Genomic DNA, 24,331 nt, shown 5'->3' with positions numbered 1-24,331 from the left:
ATTGATTTTCAACTGTTATCAGCATCATGAACATTATTCTCATTAATAACCTCATTGATATTGATCATTATATTCCTGTTATCATAATTCACATTTTCAACAAATATTTTCAACAATTTCACACATCAATAACACACACTCCCATTCTCTTTAACCCAAACAAATGCAAGAACTAGCCATATAAATCACAGCTCTTGCCAATATAATACCTAAAACAGATTGAAAAACATCTGATAATCATTCAGAAGTTACTTCTTTCCTATAACCTTACTCAACATCAGCACAGCAATCATACCCTAAATCTTTTCCGCTGCGATAACACATTCTCACTCGGATGGGGGAGGAACAGTCTAAGGCAAACTGAATTGGTACTTAACCATATCACACACCGGTACATTATAAGCATCACAAACTATGGGCCTCTTTTGTTAGCAATGGTTGAACAATAAGGGCTGAACAAAAAAGGAGACTAACTAAATGTCATTATCAATAATAAATGTATTTTAAAGTTTAATTCTGAATTTTTGCTGAAGGACAGGACATGAAAGGATCTCATGTATGTCTTTTTTACCCAGTGGCTGTGGTAGGTAGGTTTGTTTTTTCATACTAAAACTTCAAAGAATAAGCTGAGAGTGATAAGTAATAAACCTTAATATGAATTAGAAGGATACTAAAGAAGTTAGCAAACTGATTAATAACCTAATAAGAATATACATTTCTCCCTCTCTCCCCCCCCCCTCTCTCTCTATCTCTATCTCTATCTCTATCTCTATCTCTCTATCTATCTCTCTATCTATCTATCTATCTATCTATCTATCTATCTATCTATCTATCTATCTATCTATCTATCTATCTATCTATCTATCTATCTATCTATCTATCTCTCTCTCTCTCTCTCTCTCTCTCTCTCTCTCTCTCTCTCTCTCTCTCTCTCTCTCTCTCTCTCTCTCTCTCTCTCTCTCTCTCTCTCTCTCTCTCTCTCTCTCTCTCTCCTCTCTCCTCTCTCCTCTCTCTCCCTCCCTCCCTCCCTCCCTCCCCCCCCTCTCTCTCTCTCCCTCCCCCCCCTCTCTCTCTCTCCCTCCCCCCCCTCTCTCTCTCTCCCTCTCCCCCCCTCTCTCTCTCTCCCTCCCCCCCTCCCTCCTTTAACAACTTTTTTTTACAAGAAATTCAATTATCAGAGAACAAATATGGTTTTGATGCATTTTTTCAGTCTCTAACTTTATCCAATGACTGTCTCTTTTCTTCGTGTTCTGGCCAATACATCAACTGGAATAAGCTATAACAAATTCAGGCTCACACTGAATTTCATATTAACCCAATGTCAGCGGGTTACTGTCCCCTTTACATTTTAGTGAGTTAGTGAGTCTATCAGTTGGCCCAAGTGACCGATCCTGATTTCCCCACTCCTTGAATTGGCGGGAAAATGCGTTTTTCTTTCCAATAATATTAATATTGACATTGTAATCATTCTTATTGATATTATGAGTATTAAATTGTTAATAGAAATATTAATAACATCAAAGATAATAAAATAACAGAAGTGAATCTTTAAAAAAATGAAGGAAAAGGGTAAACAGATGAGATAGGTAGGACTAATAGCTGACTCCTTGGTGACAAAGCACTTGTAGAGCCATCTATGTGTAAAGACAATAAATAAAACCTTTATTCCAGTTTGTACGGCACTGTAGTCTTGCCACCAACACCCATTAGGTTAATGTTACCCAAGTCTGATTAACTCTTCTTAATTTGAATATAAGCTATCATTTCATCTACATTGGATTTGATATGATCTCACTTTTTTTTTTACTCTATTTACTCCCATTCCAATGTGTAGTCAAGAAATGGTAAGGGGCCTTTTAAACTAGAACAGTTAGTGTACCTATGTCTCTCATTACATCAAGGTACTTATAATATCGGCTCCTTTGTTTAGATATATATAATTTTTTTTACCTACCTTTAACAAACTTATCTATTTTAATAATTTCCATAAAGTAATTATAGAAACTATTCATGCACTTAGATTTTTAAATTGTGAATACTGCAATATCATAATTGACAAGCCGAGAGGAGCCTTGCTTTTTATGCATCTCTAAGTAACTTGTAATTAATTAAAAAAATTGAAATACATAAATCCAAAAATTAAAGTATGAATATAAATAAGAAAAAAACAATATGCATTTTTGCCATCCCTGCTTTCAACAATTCAAAATCCTTATCAGCCAAGTTACTTAAAAGATTATGGATAACAATGAATTAAATGTTAGGAACCACAAATAGTATTCAAAAGGTGTTGCAAAATATACATGACTTAAGTATCAAGAATCATTAGTAAAACTTCTGAAATGTACATTTGCCTTTTAACAAGTAGTAACACTGAAAACCATTAACATCAAGCAAGTGTGAAATAATGACACTGGTAATTTTGATATATGGTTTCTGTAAATACATTTTGCTTAGTCAAGAATACCTGCATGATTTACATACGATTACCTTAGGTGCATATTATGAGTGAATGAATACATCATTCAGTATTGCCTTGAATCTGTTTACGTTCATTTTTTTTTTTTCCAAGAAGAAACTAGCAATTGGCCTGTGATTATCAATTAATAAAGAAAATCCAGACCCATTCTTACCTACATAAATATTGAAAATATGCAAATTAGGAGACAAAATAACTGTTTGCACTAAAGAAGCTATGATGACAGACAATACACACAGTTAATAGTTACTCTACAGACTTTTTTTTCAACTGTAGTCTCTCTTGCTGCTATGAAACTAGATTCTGATCACTATGGAAGAGTTTGTGACTGTATACTACAGGATTCCTGAAATTGAATTACTGCGCAGGTATTCCAAACCCTACGGAGATTAGCTCTAAACTCATAACTATTATTTAATGCCATGCTAAGGGAAATGAACATGCTGTAAGAGTCTATGGAATCATTATGTATTTAAAGAAAAAATTGGTCACTTTTTTCTCTTTCTTTTCTTTCTAAATACATCTATGGAATATTTATGAACTATTTCAAAGCAATGTTATATATACCTAAAGATCTAATCATTCAAAAGGAAAAAAATATGTACATCTTCCCAATAAAGGTTAAAAAATAAATTCACAACACACACAGGTAAATCCTCATTATAATTATGGAAACAACCAGTGTAGAGTAAAGAAACCACAAACATTTAATGAAAGAGGTCAATAGCATTAATAAAGACTGATGCGTATCAAATCGCTCTCTCCTTGCTGGGTTATTTACACTTCTATAAAAACGTAAGGCAACAATACGTCAGAAAGAACACCTGGAACACCTGAACAGACAAATGAAAGCACATTCTTGAGTAAAGAGGTATGTTGCTAGATAGCATTTCAGTACAAAAAATAGAGTACTCTGTCTGTGGTTGACTTTCTGAAAAAGGAATGAGAGAATGAAAAAAGGAAATTGCATATATGCAGATTCATATATCTCTATGTATTGTGTATATATATATAGAATATACTTTGTCTGTGTGTGTGTGTGTGTGTGTGTGTGAGCATGTGTGCATGTGTATATGTGTATGTGTATATGTGTATATGTGTATGGGTGTTCATGTGCGTGCGTGTGCGTGTATGTGCGTGTGTGTATGCACGTATGCATGCGCATATGTGTGTGTGCGTGTACATGTGCGTCTGTGTACATGTGCATGTGTGTGCATATGCATGTGCCTGTGTGTGCATGTGCATGTGCACATATGTGTATGTGCACATATGTGTATGTGCATGTGTGTGTTTGGTGTGTTTGTGGTGTGTTTGTGTGTGTGTGTGTGTGTGTGTGTGTGTGTGTGTGTGTGTGTGTGTGTGTGTGTGTGTGTGTGTGTGTGTGTGTGTGTGTGTGTGTGTGTGTATGTGTGTGTGTGTGTGTGTGTGTACGTATGCATGTGTTTTTATTCAGATGTGTCCTTGTCTTCTGCTCTTCAGTTCACTATAGTGATGCTAGTTCAAGGAACCACTTGCCATTGTGGTAGAAATGAAAAAATAACAATAAGAATACATTTTTATTTTATATAAAAAAAGAAACAGCCATGAAATACTACAGACTCAAAGAAAGTGCTCTCTTCATCTACACAATAGCACAGAAAACTCAAGAAAAAAGACTTTATAAATCTGAATATTAAAAATAATGAGAGAAAATAACGAAGGTGAAAAGAAAAATTATCAAGGCTAAATCTCATTTGCTATTAGTACATTGGTAATAAGTAATACCACATAATAACAATAACAAAATAAATAAGTAAATAAATACAGTCAACACAGTTCTGACAATTTTCAGTATTGTACAAACTGCCATTCCACATTTTCTTTTCAGTTTTGCTTCACGTCTGAAGCCATTATATCAACCACATAGAAAAAACATTACAAAATAATTTTTCTGTAGTAAAAAGTAGTAACAGGAAAAAATGCCCACCTCCTATGTAAGCGCAACAACAAACGTCGTTTTTAACAAGTGTCAAAAAAAAAAATTGAAACTTTTAGAAAGTCTCCCCCATCATAAGTACAACAAGAGCTGACCATCCTGTGAATGGCCGACAGCCCTCCCCTCTGCCTGTCTTGTCATTGTAGTGCTCCCAGATGTAGCCCGTTCTTTTGTATTCCCGCACCACATTTTTGACGACATTCTCACGCAGGGATACATAAATCTCTCTGGCCAGCTCTTGGTGTGGCCCATCCACGTTGCTGTAGTGATGTAGTGCCCTGACAGCCAGGTAATTCATGTTGATCCAAATAGCCCCCCGCCAGTAGGGAGGGTCATGCTCCGTATTCCTCTTGTTGTAGATGGGCGAGTTTTTGGCCAAAGACCGTAAGCCATATGGGGTCCAGAGAAGGTCCTGCCGCCTGAGGTCTTCCAGCACTTTTCCAAGCTTTGCAGAATAGGGGTCAATAATTTGCAGAAATAGTGGGAAGAAACTGACATATCCAAAGGAATCAACAAATTTCAGTTTGGGGTCGCCATGAACCACTCGCTTCATTTCTGCATTCGGTGCCAGTTTCCTCAGCTCAAGATCATCTGTGTGAAGACCAAAGTCCATGTATCCATTGGCAGCATAAGACCAGTGTAGAGCATCCAACACATTGTTGTCTGAGAGGTACCTATAAGCATCATCAAAGCGGGTTGGATCCTTCTCAATGAGCCTAGCAATGTCAGCCATGAGCCCTGAGGCTAGTGTCATCCAGCATCGGAGATCCAAGTGCCGCTCATCAGCCGTCGGGTGAGAAGCACGAGGGTAGTCATCAAGCCCTGAGGTTAAAGTCTTGGGGTTCAGCTCCCGCATAGTCTTGGGATCTCGTCCACGCCACCTGTACGTCCCTGGCATTTCACCCAGCTGTGTGGTGTTGAACCAATTATACCAAGCTCGCAACCGGGGCCACAGGTGACTCAGATATTCATAGTCATCATCAGACAACTCTCTTTTGAACCCAGCCATCATGGAATGCAGCGTAAGGAGCAGCGTTGGAGGATTGGCATTCTTCCCTCTTTGAACTACAAACTCATCGGGGACTCTTGCTCTTGCCTCAACTCCCAGGATCTGCTCCCGGGGTATCCAGCCGTCCCAGTTCATGAGGTCAAACCAGTGACCCAGAATGTCCTGAGAGATTTCCCGGTCCCATTTTGAGATAAGCAGATTGTGGAAACCTTCATCCCACAGGAAGCCTCTTGGGAAGAAGCTACGGGAAGGCACTGCTGAGTAGAGAGGAGCCTTCCAGTAAGGGACAGGGTCACTGTTGTGTTCACCCAGCACCCTCGAGGCTCCATAGAAGTACCCAATGCCGCCAATCATGTTGCTGAGAGCGGCCTTGGCAAAGCCAATCTCCTCTTCACTAAATCCTTTTGCCTCCATCGAGAATTTCTCTTCAAAGTCACTGTGAAACTTCTTTTCGTACAGACTGAGTTGCTCTGATAATGCTTCTCCCATGAGCATACCAGGCCTCCTGAGGAAACTATCACTCTCATACACTATGTCAACCTCGAAAGGCAACTCCCCCGTGACTTGAAACACTACAAAGTTGGGCTGCCGCAGCGTGTCCTCATGGCTGAACATCTCACCTGCCAGCCCAATGTACTTGTCCTTCTCACTCTTGCCCTGGAAGACCCTCAGCCCCTTGTAAACTGTTTCCTTGAGCATATGAAGCCCCATGTGCTTTGTACTGAGCAAATGGTGGTTAACAATGGTGCCGCTGGCATTGAGGACATGCAGTCGGAATCCCCCCACGGAGTCTGAGATGCCCCTGAGTGAGCCTAAGGACTGACTTGTGCCGATCATGGGCTGTATCATCGCCTCTTTATCGTCTGGGTCTAAAGCTACATAATATAGTAGCGAAGCCTGTCCTCCAACTTGTCTCTTGGTCTGAAAGGGATTGTTATGTTTGTGGGGTTATACAGTGTGCTTTCTTTATGTTCTACAAACTTGGGTCTGTGTTTTCACACCCTAGCATGACTAATGCAGCTATCAAAACTTTATCCGAGAAATCTCATGATATTATTAAAAGGTAAAACAAGACTTACCTTTCCCTATCTATCTACAAAGGGATTCATCGTGAGTGCATCCATCATCATGCATAAAATATCCTTACCTTCGGCACTGCACTGATCCTTGCTGACCAGTCACCCCCATGCTGACCCCCCAGTCTCTTGACGAAGCTCGTCTGCAGGATAACATTCTTGTCTATGATCTTCTGAATCCCAACATTCCTGCCATCATGCACTTCCCACCCATATTTAGGCAAGTCATCAGCCTGGTCGCACCAATGCCTGCAAGCAAGCGAAATAGGTCAGCACTACCCTATGAAATCTAGGAATACAATGCATGTAATGCATTTCTTATCACAATAAAAAATCTAAACATGACTACAAAGTATATCCTTAATTACATTTCGGCCTAACTGGAGTCTGAAATATCAAATGTTATCAGTATCTTCTTCTCTAGTTCATTGAAAAAAAGTAAAGAAGCAAATCAAAATGAAACAGAAATGAAGGACCCTAACTCTCAACTGATACATACTCTTACAGATTTCAAAAGGATGCATTTATCAAAAGATAGATAAAACAAACATTATGAAGGGTTAGTCCAAATATAATAAGTAATGAATGGAGTCTACAAACACTGTTATCAGGCTGCTTGTATGAGTTTCATATATTTGTAATATGTGCCTGTGATACATTTCTTTCTAAATTTAAAAAAAAAAAATCCATCAGTGTTTTATTTGTGAGGTGATCAAAGAATATTCTCAATATTGACAATGAAGCATGTTATACAAATTTTAAAATGTTAGGAACTAAATACTATTGAATATTATATTGTTATATCTTATATTTGAAAAATACTGATTAGTCCAAAGAAATTACAATTATCCTCATAATGAACCAAAAAAATCATACCTAACAGCCAGCATGTTATTCTGGAAGTGTCCTGGCACGAACCACATGAGGCCCGTGACAATGGAGGTTGGGTGCCTTACTCTCGTCCCAAAGTACACTCCTGGCCTGTACGTTCCCCAGTACCTCTCTGCTGACTCCAAGCCTGACTTAACCACAACCTGTTGAAACACAGATGATTATTGTGTTAGGTTTGACAAAGATGCAAAGTGATTACATTATCTTTTTGGGGTCTTGAACACAATATTTTTATGAGCTTTTTATATTTTTTTACAGTCATCTCTTTCTCCTTCTCTTCCTTCAATTCTCATTCTCTCATTCCATCTTACTTTTTCTCTCAACACAGTTTCTGAGACTCTTCCACTAGCCTTCCACTTAGAAATACAAATAAACTCATATGCCAACATAGGGTCATCACCTTCGCAGCTGATATTGGGGTATTGATCCTGGTTTCCATGTAGCCTATGTAGAGGAAATACGCCACGGCCAGTATCACAATCCCCGCAAAACTCATGTAGAGCAGCGTGGGACACCAGCCATGGCCCCCAGACCTGTGTCGGCGCTTGCCCTCCCTCCTCGATGAGCGTTCCGAGTTACATAACCCTCTGGCATCATCTAGCATAGTGAGATCCTGCTGTAGACTGTCACTGGCCGGCATGTGGCCCCTTGCTCTGCGTTGCCGCGCCATCTGTAGGGATTTATCAGACATTTAGACAATATGGACAAATAAGAAATAATTAGCATGTGAAAATAAGGCTACATTTCTGCCACTAAGAAATCTCTTGAAATGCAATACAGATGAAAAGTTCAAGATATTTCCAATATTCCACATAAATTTTTGTTTCCTTGAGAGAAAAATATGACTACTAAATAATGGGAAAAAGTAAACAGCAAAACATCACATTAAATAGCAAAACTAATCAACAAAAAAGAGGCAAAATACGAAAATAGAATCCCAGGCACATCGCATACAAAGAACAAACAGAGAAATCCTGCAGAGAACAGAAACCAGGAAAGAGTTAAAGGCTTTCCAAATGTTCCGAGGCTTCACTTCAAACCCCCCAGAGGAAGCAGCCCAGGTCAAAAACAGAAAAAAAAATCAGTGAATTCCCTTACATCATCTGGGTCCATACTCGAGTCAATGACAATAAACGGCATTTTCTACCTTGACGGTTTCCTTCGCTGATAAGCTAAAAATATTCACTTAAAATACATTAGTCAACAGACAGGTTTTTCTCATCTAGCTTTTACTTATAATAAATATTTTATTTGCAAGATCAAAAGTAACTATTTAGTATTCTATTTTCTGAAGAGTTTATTTTTCTTACAATCCACATATCCAACATTTACAAAATTGCAATAAGATGCAACCCCTTAATGTTGTACCAATGTGCCAAAATTACGAACTGGGTTTTGTACAGTTCGTCCCATTCTGAATAAATTTCTTTGAGCTCGAACAATATACATTTACTATGGCATATATCTTACTTAAATGCAATGCCTTTGGATACAATAAAGTCTCATTTTAAGACATTGAACATGTACTGCATATAATTAATTTAGTGATGCATTTCCCAAGGTGGTTTGGTAAATGTTAAGTTTCATCCAGCCTCCGACTTTCGAAACCACTTTTTTTGGAGTGTAATCTCCCCTCGTAGTTTAACGCTGTTATGCTGTTGCTTTCCGTCGCATTTGACTCGTTGATGAGTAGCGGAACTTGTATTCCCTGACGGCAAAGTTGATCAAATGTGTAAGATTCGGCTTCGCACTGTATTAAGGGGGGGTAATTAGCATGATTTACACACAGAAAAACAAGAAAAACACTAAATTAACTTAAAATCGGGTTTGTTGAAACTCTACGGGGACAGTGGCCATGTTTCACCTATGCAATTACGGTATACAATTCGGCGGTTAAATCCAGGATTATTTTTTGCCTGATTGACGGACAATACAAATGAATCAAACCATGTTTGGGCACAATCAACTTTTCAATATGAAAATGCGTTTCGAAAGTTTCCAGATGACCGTTTCAAATTCATACACAAGCTTCATTAATAGTTCCTCAAATAACAACGGTATTTTGATTGACTGCGATAATAAATACAAAGCAAAGAAACAAAAAAAAGCGCTACTGACAGTTACGTGTCGCGCACGGAGACCGTGCCGCAACGGCACACGCAGTCTCCGTGAATTTTATTCTCAAACAAAAAACTTACACATTTTTGTAACACACCTTGCAAACTTTAGTGATGATTGTCGTCAAATATGGTAACCGTTCAATACTTATACTTGTCTTAAAATGTAAGATGGAACTTATTGACCTTTGCCTGAGCCGAAAATACTTCGGAGGCCGTGGCGAGGCTTCAGGCCGCGCAGCCAAGCCTTATTGCTCGTCCCGCGGAATTATGAAAGCTTTAGCCTGATTTCGTCGCGCGCGGCCACGACACCCACTGCGGTCGGTTGCAATAGCCAAATCGGAAATAATTTGTATTAATAATGCATGTATTATTATCCTATTAAAAGTATGCATTTTTATTACATTAATTGGCTTATTACTTGAAATGTACTTCGTGCAATAACTATGTAGATTTCGCCGGTTCTCGTTAAACGTTACTTAAATTTTACTAACCTTATATCGTCCCGTCTCCGTTATTAAGTTTTACAATAACACGTCCTCGGCGTAGCAATATTTCCAGTTATACGTGTATTTCGCAATTTGTAAACATTTCTGCCGGCTACTATATTTTTTTTTCACACGTACACTTCCTTGACCACCGGACAGATACACACTAAAGGTTTTCCATGGGCGAGGGCAGGGCTTTCCGAAAAAACTGTTTTTGATTGGTCAGAAAACTGTGACGTCATTGCCTGAAGTTTTCATTGGCTAGAATTTCTCAGTCTGTAATCGCCAAGTTGTCAGTAATTGGTCGTTATACATGGTGTCCTTGTCTTACTGTTTCACACATTAATAATTTATTATCGGTATTTCAGAAGAAATATGTCTTTACGTGCGCGAAAAAAGGTATTTGCTTTGTATTAGGTTTTATTTTACCATATGCATACAAGCAATCAGGTAAGTGTGAGCTCTTACCCGATTTTAATCGCTCTCTGAAGAACTACCATCCAGAGGAACTGTGTGGGGGGGGGGGGGGGAAGGTGACGGAAGAATTCTTTCTTTCCCGCCTTGCGGCGTGTATAATTCTGCCGCTTGTGAAAAACATGAATTAATCAATTCTTTTTCAACACCATGTAACCATGGTGTTGTAGGTTACGGTAGGCAGCCCATCCATCACCGTATATCACACTGTCTGGTTTTATATATTTCTTAATAAGGGGTATGAGCGTGTCTGCACTGCGGTCAGTGTCAACCAATGGCACAATTAATTTCCTTTTACTCACACGCTCAATACCCCCAAAGACCCACACCTGGCTCTTCTTCTTTATGATTTGCGAAGTTCTAGCTTCGCCCGGGACCTGGCTCAACTGTCTGCCCCTCTTATACTTACGGCGCACGAGCAGCGTCTCGTCTATCTCAAGTATTACACCGGCACCTCCTATTGAATTTTGATTTTGTAACCAATATTCGGTTACTTCAGAACAAAAACTCCTCCAATCTACGCTAGTTGGCTTAGAAACGTGCCTTTGTAATCGCTGGTCGATAAAACGCAACTTTTACGCCGTTTTGTCTTTGCTATTTTTTCTATCTGCCACAATACCATATATGTCGATCTTCACGATATTTGCAAGGTAAATCGCAATGCGGGCAACTTACCGCTCTTGGCAAAACACCGTGTGCTCTCAGGAACTCTACAGCGTTATCATTTTTTTTCTTCAAAATAATCAGATATAACTCTATAGTAATGCGGGTCACAACCTACGCACCTGAGATCCATTTTGAGCAAAGATTTGGTATATTTGCTTTCCTTGCCTTGTGATTGGTTTATAGCATTTCCTGTAATGCTTTTGGCTTTCGTGACAAATGTCACGCGGATGTGGTATTGAATAAAAGTTTCAAAAGGTTTCGTGCGCTGTTCATGCGGTAACATTGTTGATTTTGAAAATCGCGCGCAATTCTTCAGTTCCCTCTTGCCCGTAATATGGACCATACACATCGATTTGCGCAGAGTAAGAAATGTCATAATTACTGTAAATACTCGATTTTATGATGGTATTACTCGTGTATTGTCAGACATTTTAATGTAGAAAGAAAATCACCTTCATGTAAGTTTATGGGGAATTTTTGTAGTTACGAAATGAAAGTATTACAATAAATGAACCAAAATAAAACGGTATCATTGTTTTGTTTACAAAAAGTAGGAAAGGATATCGGATGGCGATTTTTAAAATATTGAGATAGTTTTTCATTTGGGGCTCTGTGACACTTGCGTGTCCAATAACTTCGTTATTTCTGATTTGCGACGGAAGTTCATAGAAGATAAGTTTCTTAGATTTATTTGCTCTATCACATGCATATATTTTTTTCCGGTTTAAAGACGGCTAGTCAGAACTTTACCTATACCGGTGGTTTAAGTATACATTCCTAAACAAACAATTTTGAGTGTATGCGGAACACTAGTTTAATAACGAAAGAAATATGCAAAAAGTATAATGGATAAATAATCAATAATATGACAAAATCAAGAACATATTGATGAAACACCTGTTTGAAATTCCAAGTTTAAAATACTTCCTCAAGCTTATCCCAAAATCGGCAAAATCTACAAAGAAACATTAATTCCTGTAACACGAAGACACAATCAACAAAAACACAAACAAACAAATAACAATAACAGTGCAAAAAACACAGACAACAATTACATACATAATACTCACAACATTGATAACAAAGCAAAAAAAAAATCATGAATAATAAGTAATAACAGATGACAAAAAATCATAAAAATAAAATAAAAGACCAACAACAAAATAACACAGATTGCCAAAAAAAAAATCAAGTCCAACATAACAGGGCCGTTTTTCCCTTAAGAACTCTCTCTCTCTACCTTTCCTTTCCTCTCTCACTGCCTCCTCTCCTTCCTCTCTGCTTTTGTTTACGTTCTTGTTTACGTTCTTGTTTACGTTTCCTCTGGGCGCCACGTGCTGTCCTCCTCCCACCGGATCAGCTGGAGCGGCCGCCGAGCCTCGCCATGACGTTGCCGGGATGGCAGCCTGATGGCGACGCACAGGTGGCAGCACTGGCCACGCGTTGCCATGGCGACGGCGATGCTCGGCCTCGGGAGGTTGGTAGCGCTGGGGATGATGCGTTGCTATGGTAACAGGATGCCGGTGATTGGGAGCGTTGGGGGAGATGCGTGACCCTCATCGGCGACATCGATGCTGTGTGTGTGTGTGTGTGTGTGTGTGTGTGTGTGTGTGTGTGTGTGTGTGTGTGTGTGTGTGTGTGTGTGTGTGTGTGTGTGTGCGTGTGTTTCTGCACACACACACACACACACACACACACACATATATACATATATACATATATATACATATATATACATTATATATATATATATGTATGTATATATATGTATATATATGTATATATATATATGTATGTGTGTGTGTATGTATATATATATATATATATATATATATATATATATATGAGAGAGAGAGAGAGAGAGAGAGAGAGAGAGAGGGGGGGGGGGGGGGGAATGGATGGATGGATGGATAAATAGATAGATAGATAGATAGATACAGATTTACATATGTAGTGGATATCTATGGATATAGATATACGATATATGTACATACTAAATAGAACAATAGATGAGTAGGTGCAAGTGTGTGTATATTGCTTGGCATCTGGGACATCCCTGCTGAGCTATTAAAATACGGCGGTGAACTGTTGATTGCTCGCCGTCCTGACAATCATTTGCTGAAGAGCGTGGCGGTCCCTCTCTGGAAGGGCAGATGGAATGCCTAGGACGGCAGCAGTCATTTGGGCATTGCACTGCTCAACATTCTAGGCAAGGTGCGTGCTATCGTCCCAGAAGACGAATCAGAAACCACCTACTGAAGAACCGGAGACCAAGCAATCTGGATCCTAGTTTAGTGGTTCTTAAACTTCCATGTGCAATTCACCCCTTCAGTCATCCAAGTTTCCTCCTTCATGTGAATAAGGAGAGGTGGTCAAATATATTTGCACAATACCTAGAGAAACTCATTGGCAACACTGCATGAGCACCAAATTCTGACTGGTGACTTGAAAAACGGAGAACTTTGCGACAATATGACAGCTGTAGGCAATCCCTGCATAATTTTGGATATGTCTGTGTGTATAGTTTTAGAAAGGTCAATCACTACATTATATATGTACTTTATTAACTTTATACTCTATGCCCCCCCTCCTAAAATGTTTTTTTTTTTTTTTTTTTTTTTTTTTGTGTCTAGATAGAACCACGCCTAAATACTGTGTAGTGATGTATGTCCCGCTTTTTTTCTCTGAACTCAGGAGCGAGGTAAAAATGTGTCTTGACACCAACGCTTTTCAACAATTGCGTGGCTAAATACAGGGTCAAGCTGTTATCCAAAGTAATTGCAGGATGTGCTAGGCATTACCAAGGCCACTGATCTTTTTCCATTGACGTTGCTATGCTACCTGAGCCTCTGGAAACTCGTGGCGGCTTCTATCCACTTACCAATGAGGAGAAGCCCTTAGGTTTAGTTATTCTGGGTCAAGACTAAGATCCAGGACTTCGGTGATCTGCGAGAACCTACACAGTCAGTACATGCATGCGGCGAGGACATCCAATGGGCAGTGTTAAGTCATGATTCTGGAATCTTGATAGGAGTATCTGAAGAAACAAGTATATGCACAAAGGGGCCAATTCTATATGTTGTCAAGGCCCTGATAACGCTGGTTTTGTTGTGTGGCTGTAAATCCCAGACTCATATCCTGTACCATAGAATTCTATCTTGACGCCCTTTGCACCAGGTCCTTGCATTGGATCATGGGGTATAGTCGACAGGGCCAAGTGTCCACCCTACATCTGTACTGTAAGACCAGCAGATATCCTGTTCCTTGCACAAACTACGACCCCCAACTCAGGCTATGCAGTCACTTGCTTTGACTCCCAGAGGATGATCCCGCCTATCAGGAGTGAAAGAGTCCTGTGGACGACATCGAAATCCATGGGTTGTACAAAGTAATTAGACTGGTCATGAGAGAGATAAAATGGGTCAAGCCCTCTCCCAGAACGACCCCTGTCGCTGGAAACAATGGGTGCATGAGACAATGTCCTTCCCTTAGCAGATCCATTACAGCTTTCAGAGCCAAGATCAAGAATAACCAGAAAAAAACTAGGATAACATATATTTCACACTGGGTAATTAGAGTTCTATCACAAAAAACACACAAATGTATATGTATAACCAGAAAAAGGGAGGACAGACAGACAGATAGACTGTATGTGTGTGTAACATATGCTTTACACAAACACATTTTGAAAAATATCACTAGTTCCCTTTATCACAGAACTTGCCCAGTGTCTGCCATTTCCTAAGCAATGAACTTGATATACTGCCCAATCTACAAGGACTAATATGATAATCGAGTTACCCGCATCAGTAATACACTGTAAGAATGTTAATTAATCATTTTTCGGTATGTCTGTACCACTGACAAATGCCAGGTATTATGTTTGAAGTTATGAAGTTATCGTTATGATGATGATTGATGATGATGATGATGATTGATATTGATTATTGATGATGATGATGATTGATGATGATGATGATGATGATGATGATGATGATGATGATGATGATGATGATGATGATGATGATGATGATGATGATGATGATGATGATGATGATGATGATGATGATGATGATGATGATGATGATGATGATGATGATGATGATGATGATGATGATGATGATGATGATGATTGTTGTTTAAGCCATTCCAACAAACACAAACAAGTATACACACAAGTTATATACAGTATTTACAAACACACCAATATACAACCCTATCTGGAAATTAAAGTCTAACACAACTTCATAGGAAAATAAAAACCAAATTTATCACAGGGATTTAATCTTGTTTATCTCAATGTATAAATTCTCTGACAATCTGTAACATCAGTTAACTATCTATAGATACTAAATGGTCTGGCAAAACTGTTCCTTCTTTCTCCATATGTTGCATATCTGTAATCAACCAAAGAGTTGGCCAAATGCAATATCAGGTTTGATTTGAAAAGTTAGCTAAATGTATTATCAATTTTACAAGAAATAGTGCTTTTATACTTAAAGATTTACATGACATTTCTTTAAAAATTTCAAGAGTTACAGGAAATGCGAATCTTCTTTACATACAACCAATGGAAAATGGCAATGAAAATCATATACTGGGAGTAAATATCTGCTTTCATCTTTTAGTATAACCAAAACAAAGTACAAAAATCAACATACTATACATTCACACTTCTAGCACCATATGCAATAAGAGACAGCATATAAGTTAGTGTGAACTGCCTCCACAAATTCCACTGTGGGAGGGAGCAATATGTCGACTGGTGGTTGATAAAGTGCGACAACTTGTACAGAGTATACAAATTGGGATATGATAAAGAATAAATAACTTGATTTAATTAAATGAGTAAAATAATATGCTCATTTACATAGTATAGACTTTATGATCCTCTATCTCTGTTTGGTGGCATTTAAGGCAACATGGATGGGAAATCTATGAAAATCACCTGAGCTTTTCTGTGAAAATAAAACTGGATATCAATGTCAATAATTGTGAAGGCAGACAAAACCACCTATTGATGATCCTCTACATAAAAAAAAAAATAATAATAAATAAATACATAAAATCCTAGTTGACAATTCTGATTTGTGGATGGAATTCAGTCCTGTTTAATTTTGATCTAATTTTTGACTTGCATGGAAGTTTCAAAAACCTACATTCAGTATTCCAGGAAAAGCATCTAGGCATCTAGTTATTCATTAGACAGCTTTTGTTTTCCACTAACAAGGATTCGCCTACATGGTTATTAAGAGGTAGTAGCTGTGATTACATTTATCATTCTTAAAGGAACATGAACAAGATCTGGTGCATCTTGATGATACAAACATGTGTTGCTTACAGCTTCCTACTGCATGGAACTCTGTTTTAGTATTTAATAAGATTTAAAGAAAAAAAAAAATTAATGAGTGCTGAGGGGAATATATATCTACATCTTTACAAAAAATAAAAAAATGAATACTTTAAATACAATTAAAAAATATATCCAACCCATATAATCTCACATTCCCACATCACAAATAATGCAAGTTCACTGCTGTTGATGAAAGTAAACACTATTCTGACAACTAACAAAGTACAAAAGCTTTGCATAGAAAAGAATGAACAACCTTCCAAAGCCCATCTCTGAGCCCCAATTAGGGAGATATACAAGCACTTTTAGACAGAGAAAAATAGAGAGAATTAGTCTGCAGGTGAAAGTGAGGTAGTATATCATGAATAGAGTATTACAAATGCTACTACGTATGATTTTAGAGAGAAAAGTGATGGAAATTCTTTGCATAAAATGGAAAAAAAAAATGCAAGGACTGAAGCCTTCTAAGAGATAACAGATGCCACTTATTTTTGTAAATAAAGCTTCCGAGTTTACAATCAAAGTACCGATGGGAAAAAAAAAAAAAAAAAAAAAAAAAAAAAAAAACATTATAAGAAACTATGGAGGATTTACGCAGCTTTCAAGAAAATGTGAAGATGAAGTCTCCTTATTACATATTCTTTTGAGGAGGTACAGTACCAACACCAAATTTAAAATGACTACAGACTGTAAATGATTTGACACTGTCCAAACCTTTTAATTCTTAGGTCAGAAAATTAATAAAAGTAATATCTTCCTATATTTCCAATTACTGAAATACCAGTGAATCCAAAATCTATCATTTATAATGAAAAAAGATAAAACACCTTTACAAAAAAAAAGTATTAAACTTTGACATAGGTACGAGAACAGAAAATCATATATATATATCTATAAAAAAAAACAATTCTTCAGCCTAAAATATCTATATCATCCTCTTCCTCCTCTTCTGTTTTTATGGGTTTGTTGCATGGCTCAGTTGCAGATGCTGATAAAGTAACCACCTCCTCTCTCTCAAACAGCCCGCTTCTCCTCTCCTTCATCAGCTGACGGTATTCTTTTCTGGATCTGGTTCGCAGTTGCAACAGTTCAGTGGTATTGCACTTCTGATGGAAAATGAAAAGAGGGGAGTTTAATAATCTTATTTTGGTTACATGTTTTTTTTTTTTTTTATCTATATGTATGTGTTGTGTTGGGAACTGAGGCTGCATGCATTCCTAAGGGAACAAATCAGTCTGAGAGTGAAAGCATGCTTGTGTCCATGTGTGAGGACTGCAGGAGTATAAATATTACCTTTTCTGTCTAGTAATATTAATGAAGAGGTAATTCCTTTTTACATTTTGGTACTGATGGTAAGCTTTTGGTAAAATATTCAGCATTGATATCTGTTTCCCCTTAAAAACTTACCTTACAACTAATGAGGCCTGTCAAAGTCTTTGGACAGGCCTCATATTGTTGAAATGACACAGCTAAAATAGCACTGCTTCTATTACAAACCATTATAATACAAAAATGACACTGCTTTTACACTTATACAATCTATTGCAAATAAACACAATAACATACTAGACTTTCTGGTAAATAGGATAAGTTGGACTGATATCTAATACCCTCAAAAAGTCTATATCAAAATAGATGAAAAAGGAAAAAACCTATGCAAGGAATGAAAGAGGTAACCAGCTTACCCTTTCAGAGCTCTTGCTAAGCTGCTTCGGTGGGGACAGTTTGACCTTAGAACCTTTGGTGAGTGACGACCAGCACTTGTCCGCCGGAGGTCTGGCTTGCGGGGTCTTCACAAGGGACTTCTTTGTGGGCAGAGACTTGCTCCCCAGGTCCCAGCCCTGCTTACGCCCCACTCTGCCCAGAGGCAATTTCGTCTTCTCTTTGGTGAAGTTGTGCCACTTCTCTTCCTTCTGTAGTTTTTTGTTTTTCTTGGCTGTGGATTTCTTTTTCTGCAAGTGAAACAGTACATTTTGCAATAATTATGCTTTCTGGTTGATCAATCATCAGAGGCTACAAGATTATCATTATTTAGACAGCAATTTAACTACAAAATTGATGCAATAATATCAGAGACCACATCTTTCAAGAACACTTAAGAACTCCCACCACATAAACTTCTGCCTCACCTTACTACTGCTCACTTCCAGGTTGGGGTCAGAATCTGCCGGACAGTCCAGCCCACGCAGAAACCGACGGAGAGTTTCGAGCTTCTTGTCATCTAGGTTGATGGTCCACTCCATGTCACCATAGCCCAGCGGGGCAGACGGCAATGAACCTGGCTCTAGCAGGACCATCAAGTCTAGTCTCTCTCTCACCCCCAAGCACTGAGATAGGACCATTTCTAAACCTTCTCCAACAGCCCTCTGCTCACTGTCACTCAATTCGCTCCTGTTTTAAGATTAAATAATTGCAAAGGATTACTTTCATAGTATAACTGAAGAGAATTGTACTAATACATCAACTTATTTCAACTGTCAATAAATATCAAAATAGGTAAGTCCTTACCACTTCACATTGCTGTCCAGTATATTGACAACCTTCTTGCTCGGTGAAAAACTGTTCTCTTTGGTGTGTATCTTCGCCGGACGTGAAGCCTCTGAAGTTAGATTAATGGGCACAGAAGGGCTGACACCTGAAGCAGTCATCTGATGCAGCTGGGGCGACAAGGGACTCCTCCGACTCTTCTTGCTCTTCCTGGGACTCGACCCCTCACGACTCAGGGACTCCCTGGACCTATTATCTTCCCTGGGTATTCTCCTGCTGTTTGTCTGTGCTGTGGAATTTCCTCCTTTCTCTACCTTGGAAATTAAGGGCTCCTGCATTGCCTCAGCTCCAGGCGAGGGTAATCTCTGGCAGGAGGATCTAGACTCGCCAGCTGGCTTCAGGGGCGAAGAGGTGGATAGCGGAAGCGTGTTCACCAGTGGCTCTTCTTCCAACATGGTCATGGAATGGTCGGGCGAACGAGGGATGGAGTAGGACGTGATGGTGGATGAGGAGGAGGATATGTCTGATGCAAATGAAAGGTTGCTTGCACTGTCCTGTAGGAAACTGAAATCATTGTCCTCAAAGGGCTGGTTATCAGCCAGGGAGAGCAAGTCGGTATCTTCTGAAAATACAGAAAATCCTTGGCTTTTACTTTTACATATTTGGAATTATGAAACAGAAGAACAGAGAAGAAGTAGAGGATAAGAAGGAGGAAGAAGAAGAAGAGGGTGCTGGAGGGGCAGAAATAAATAGGTAAATAATAGTGAAAAGCAGCTAATAAAGAAATTTATTAAAACTGAAAATAACTGGAAAAACAGGAAACATTTTATTGCACAATTCATTTTTCAGCAAAATGTTATTCATAATGTGAAAATAATTATTGTATGAATATATCACTGTATTGTACTCAACACAGAAAAATTGTTACTACATCACTTCATGTGCAAAATATTAATGGAAATAAACAAGAGAAACATCTCTGCATGAAATGTTGCATGTGAATCTGCACCACATACAAGTATGTATGCAGTTCAGAACCTTCCTTCTGAGCAAACTAACCCCACTTACCCCCAAAGTAATCGCCCAAGTTGGCCTGGAAGAGATTGGCATCGAGGTGCTGGGCATCATCCCACAAGAAGAGGTTGTCATCTGCGAGGCCTCCGTAGGGACTGAAAGAGGAACTGCTGCTGCTGCTGCCACTTCCTGACATCCCACTCTCAACGCCGGACGAACTCTCCCAGCTGCAAGCATTTCATAGGATTTGGGATTCTATTTCACAGGACTTAGGGTTCGTAGGACATTTGTAAATCTTAGGATTTAGAGTTTGTAGGATTTTCATGGGATTTCGTAGGATTTTAGAGTTGGATTAAGAGGCTAGGGAATATCACATTCGTATTCATTAAGTATATTAATTATTGACATGGTCTTCTTTCAGTGAAAAGTGTATCTAATTAATGATATTTTAGTTGTAAATGATAAATATGACTATTCTCCATTAATAATAGGCTTCTGCAACATACATAATCAACACTCTTCGAATCACAGTATTCTGCAAACAGTATCTACAGCAAAATCCCATAAATCCTTTGAGCATGTTTCACAATGTCCCTATTACCCTGCCTCTCATATAAACTATTACAACACAAAACAAGGAACACCAATCATACAGTGCTGTCTCTTACCCTGTTTCAAACATGTCTGAGGTATTCATGGTCCCCAGGTGGAGCTCGGGCGACAGTGGAGGGTCAGACTCCACTCCCATGTCCATGAAGCTCAGTCGGGAAACCATCTGTAACAAAGATAATTTATACTAAATAAATATTGTACATATTACACAAAGTGGTAAATAATAAGTAAACATGTCCATAATTAATTCAAAATTTATAAGACGGTAATACTTTCTTTTTATTTATTTATTTATTTATTTATTTATTTATTTATTTATTTATTTGGGCAAATTGAAAATGATATTCTTGTAGAGGTCAAGAAGTTGTAGTTGTTGGTGCAAGAAATAATAAGCAGACACGAACAGGAAAGCCACAAATAAAGGCCACAAAGAGCAGCTCACAGCCTAAGTCCAAGTCCACTCTGTGTTACTGAGTTTCAGCTCTCTCCTGCCATGCATACCGAGGTGAAAACAATGTTTGCCAGGGGGTGTTGCGAGGCAGAGCTCTCCATCAACCCATAGCAACTTAGATTGTTGAATTAATTTTGTGACGTGGAGTTGGAAAATTAGAGGAATGTCACTGCAAGGAGTTACTGATGTGTAATGAAACAAATAAATGCCATAACAAAACAACAATACCAACAACTATAAAAATTATAAGAATACAATATTATAATAAAAATAACACAAGCAAAAACAAGAAATGATAAGCAATGACAATGGAAACAGGAGTAAAACAATAGCAATAATAATAATACATACAAAATATTAATGATAACAACAATAACAGTAAAAACAAAAATGATAATAATGACAATAATGAAAATAAAGTCAATAATTAAAAAGTCAATAAAGATAATAATGATCATAATGATGAAAAAAAAACAAAAAAAACTACAGTATTAGTAACAATAATAATATAAAATAATCATAATAATAATAAATATAAATATCGTAAACTCCTAGACACGCCACCACTACCTTACCAGAGATTTGCAACATAGGTTTGCTGACTATTGTCGTATTATGCAACGCAAAGCAACTAGGACTAAGAAACTGTTATAGCCTTCCTTTGATTTGCACAGATTATTCTTTTCATATCTAACAGTTTATAAAAAGTCTATATGCCTAAAAGTCAAGAGCATTAGGAGAGTCCATTATGCTAGTTTTTCCCCACGGTTCTATCTTGGACCAAAATCCCTACAATGGGGCTGCAGTGTTCTATGATTACCATGGTCTCCATGCATTCAACGGTCTAACAATGGTCAACAATATATATATAAATATATATATATAAATATATATATATAAATATATATATATAAATATATATATAAATATATATATAAATTAATATATATATATATATATTTGATTCCATTTTGTCAAAATGAAAAAAATAGCACATGGGCAGTCTATAGGCTTTATTTTATAAAGATATACGTAATGAAAGCTACTGTTTCTCGCCTGACCAGGAACGGGCACAGAGGCCATGAAAATGGTTATGGATGAATTAGTAAAATTTATGATTTTTTCTTTAAATGGCTGAAATCAGAGCAATTTGCACTTTAGATATACAGTGAGCATCACATGCCTCTTCACTACTCAATAGCATCATTTGAACGGCCTTGCATCAGTTCCGATGACAATAAATACCTCAAAAACCTACATTTGGGTAATTAAAATAACCTTCAAATTAATCTGATACGTCGTCACAGTGTCATTAATTTAGCTAAATAGGAGCCGCATTCATGAAGCACTGAACTTATTTTCTACATAAGTTTTGATTCCCCACTGTCATATAATTAATAATAGTTTTACAAAATATGAAAGTATAAATCAGTTCCGGGGCATAAAATACACCCTTTTACAGTCACATGGTAGTTGAAGAAGAAAATTTCACCAGTGCACATGCAATTCTCTGCAGCATGGCATATGATGATGCAATAACACAAGCTCTGCCAAGTCTCTACTACAAAAACTATACAAAAAGAAAATAATAATAACTAGTGAATAATAACATGAACAACAATGATACAATCATAACGACAATTAATTAATGTTGCAATCATGTCACATTATAACCCTTATAATACCCGCAGTAAGTGAACGGGGTATCATATCAAAATCAATAAAAAATAACAGAATAAACACACCAACACAGTAAAGCCTCAATCTCATAATAACCACAATAACAACAACCAATATTTGGAAAGCATAACAACAACCCTTTACTCATGTGCCTCGAAGACGGCAGAGATTAAAAAGAAAAACACCTTTCCTACTTAAATTAAAGCTCTCACCTCCATTTTTAAAACTCCTACACTATCAGCACGCTCCACTCGTTAATCACACCGACTGGGACCCGCCTCTTGGCATCGTGGACGGAGAAAAAGCGAGAAAAGGGGAAGTCTGTCTCGGCCCGGGCGTCTTGAGGTTCATCAGCTGACACTACAACAACGTGGAGAGGGCTAGTCCGCACCCACTCCCCATGCGCCCCGAGCACATTCGTTGTCCAATGTCTGAGGGGAATTGTTCTTATTTTTTGTAATATTAGTGTACTTGTTTTATCTATTTGTTGCTTTTATTATTATTTAATCGGTATATTTTATTACTAAAACGTTTGGTTATTCATATCTACCTTTAAAGGGAAGGGTGACAGTAAAGTTTGTCGTTCAATTTTAGGGTAGAATTTTTGAAAATTGGATTCTACAGGTTGATTTTTATCCATATCTCTTAAACTATATAGTGGAGTGGAGAAAAACAGAAAATTAAAAAGAAATAAGATAAATTTCTCCGTTTTACGCCGTGAATGAGAGTGGGTGTGGGCTAGTGTCAAGAGCAACGTGGTGGCGGCGAGGTTTCCACAGCCTTATTTCCCTCCTTTTCCCTCTTTGCGACCCACGGAGACGAAGGTAACGAATCCCAGGCACACCTTCCTCTTATAATTGCTTCTTACACTCATTCCAACCAATCATTTTCTTTGTATTTGCGTGCATGGTCGGGCCTTAGTGGGTTTTCAGTGGAAAATTGACCTCTATCGAGCAGACGACGCAGATGGTGTATATACGCATTAATGTTATTTCCATTTGCGTTAAATAAAGACGATTAATGACGTGAAATGTGGCGTGGATTAATTCATACGAAATAGGACTGTATATTAGTATCGCTTATTAAACAAATTAAAGTTCTAGTTGATAATATTGATAGACCAAATGACATTTCACTAATCAAAAATATTTTACTTTGTTCTAATATCATTAATTGTTGATTTTTTAAAAAGATGATATTTATTGTACGGATTTAAGAATAAATAATGATAAATGTAGCTTCGAATATGGCACCAATTTAATGATTTTTTCTACTTAAAGATCTGTCAAAATTTAAGTTGGTTGTCACACCGCATTTGATAAAGATTTTTTTTTTTTTTTCAGTTATTTTTAATCATCAATAGACTAGTTACTAATATACTAGTACTTACTTACAGGACGCAGGTGTCAGTAAATTGACTGCATTTTTTCTATATAGATATAAGGAGACCGCGAGGATATATATATACATTTTTTTTATTATCATTATCATCACCATCATCATTATTACACTCATTACTTTAGATATCATTAACGTCTGTTCTTATCAGTTATTAAATA

At 37.8% G+C, this 24,331-nt stretch overlaps 3 protein-coding genes across 6 annotated transcripts in view; 1 reads left to right on the top strand and 2 right to left on the bottom strand.

Annotated features, from left to right (window-relative positions):
• Nucleotides 1–4,021: 4,021 nt before the first annotated feature.
• On the bottom strand, nucleotides 4,022–12,601 carry LOC125024930 (mannosyl-oligosaccharide glucosidase-like). 2 transcript variants are annotated; one of them, XM_047612709.1, is made up of 6 exons: nucleotides 12,416–12,601; nucleotides 8,529–8,602; nucleotides 7,831–8,100; nucleotides 7,416–7,573; nucleotides 6,611–6,788; nucleotides 4,022–6,384 (listed from the first exon to the last, which is right to left on the bottom strand). In XM_047612709.1, the coding sequence occupies exons 2-6, from the start codon at nucleotides 8,568–8,570 to the stop codon at nucleotides 4,510–4,512; spliced, it is 2,523 nt and encodes an 840-aa protein (XP_047468665.1). In that variant the 5' UTR covers nucleotides 8,571–8,602; nucleotides 12,416–12,601; the 3' UTR covers nucleotides 4,022–4,509. The 2 variants fall into 2 exon arrangements, with proteins under 2 accessions (XP_047468665.1, XP_047468666.1); XM_047612710.1 differs by lacking the exon at nucleotides 8,529–8,602.
• Nucleotides 12,602–15,442: 2,841 nt separating this feature from the next.
• LOC125025034 lies at nucleotides 15,443–23,129 on the bottom strand. 2 transcript variants are annotated; one of them, XM_047612896.1, is made up of 7 exons: nucleotides 22,985–23,129; nucleotides 20,698–20,804; nucleotides 20,084–20,256; nucleotides 19,037–19,637; nucleotides 18,658–18,919; nucleotides 18,214–18,480; nucleotides 15,443–17,634 (listed from the first exon to the last, which is right to left on the bottom strand). In XM_047612896.1, the coding sequence occupies exons 1-7, from the start codon at nucleotides 22,988–22,990 to the stop codon at nucleotides 17,440–17,442; spliced, it is 1,611 nt and encodes a 536-aa protein (XP_047468852.1). In that variant the 5' UTR covers nucleotides 22,991–23,129; the 3' UTR covers nucleotides 15,443–17,439. The 2 variants fall into 2 exon arrangements, with proteins under 2 accessions (XP_047468852.1, XP_047468853.1); XM_047612897.1 differs by having other exon boundaries at nucleotides 19,037–19,634.
• Nucleotides 23,130–23,476: 347 nt separating this feature from the next.
• Nucleotides 23,477–24,331, top strand: part of LOC125025075 (dual specificity protein phosphatase 14-like) — a 21,070-nt gene continuing 20,215 nt past the window's right edge. Inside the window, exon 1 of one of the 2 annotated variants that reach the window (XM_047612964.1) lies at nucleotides 23,477–23,596. The gene's annotated coding sequence lies outside the window, so the exon portion shown is untranslated. The remainder of the gene's footprint in view (nucleotides 23,597–24,331) is intronic. The other variant, XM_047612965.1, reaches the window with a different exon arrangement.

This window comes from Penaeus chinensis, chromosome 4 (genome assembly GCF_019202785.1).
Source record: "Penaeus chinensis breed Huanghai No. 1 chromosome 4, ASM1920278v2, whole genome shotgun sequence".
In the NCBI taxonomy this organism is placed as follows: domain Eukaryota; kingdom Metazoa; phylum Arthropoda; class Malacostraca; order Decapoda; family Penaeidae; genus Penaeus; species Penaeus chinensis.
Note: the sequence above shows the minus strand (reverse complement) of the source record. Positions and strands in the feature narration are given on the sequence as shown.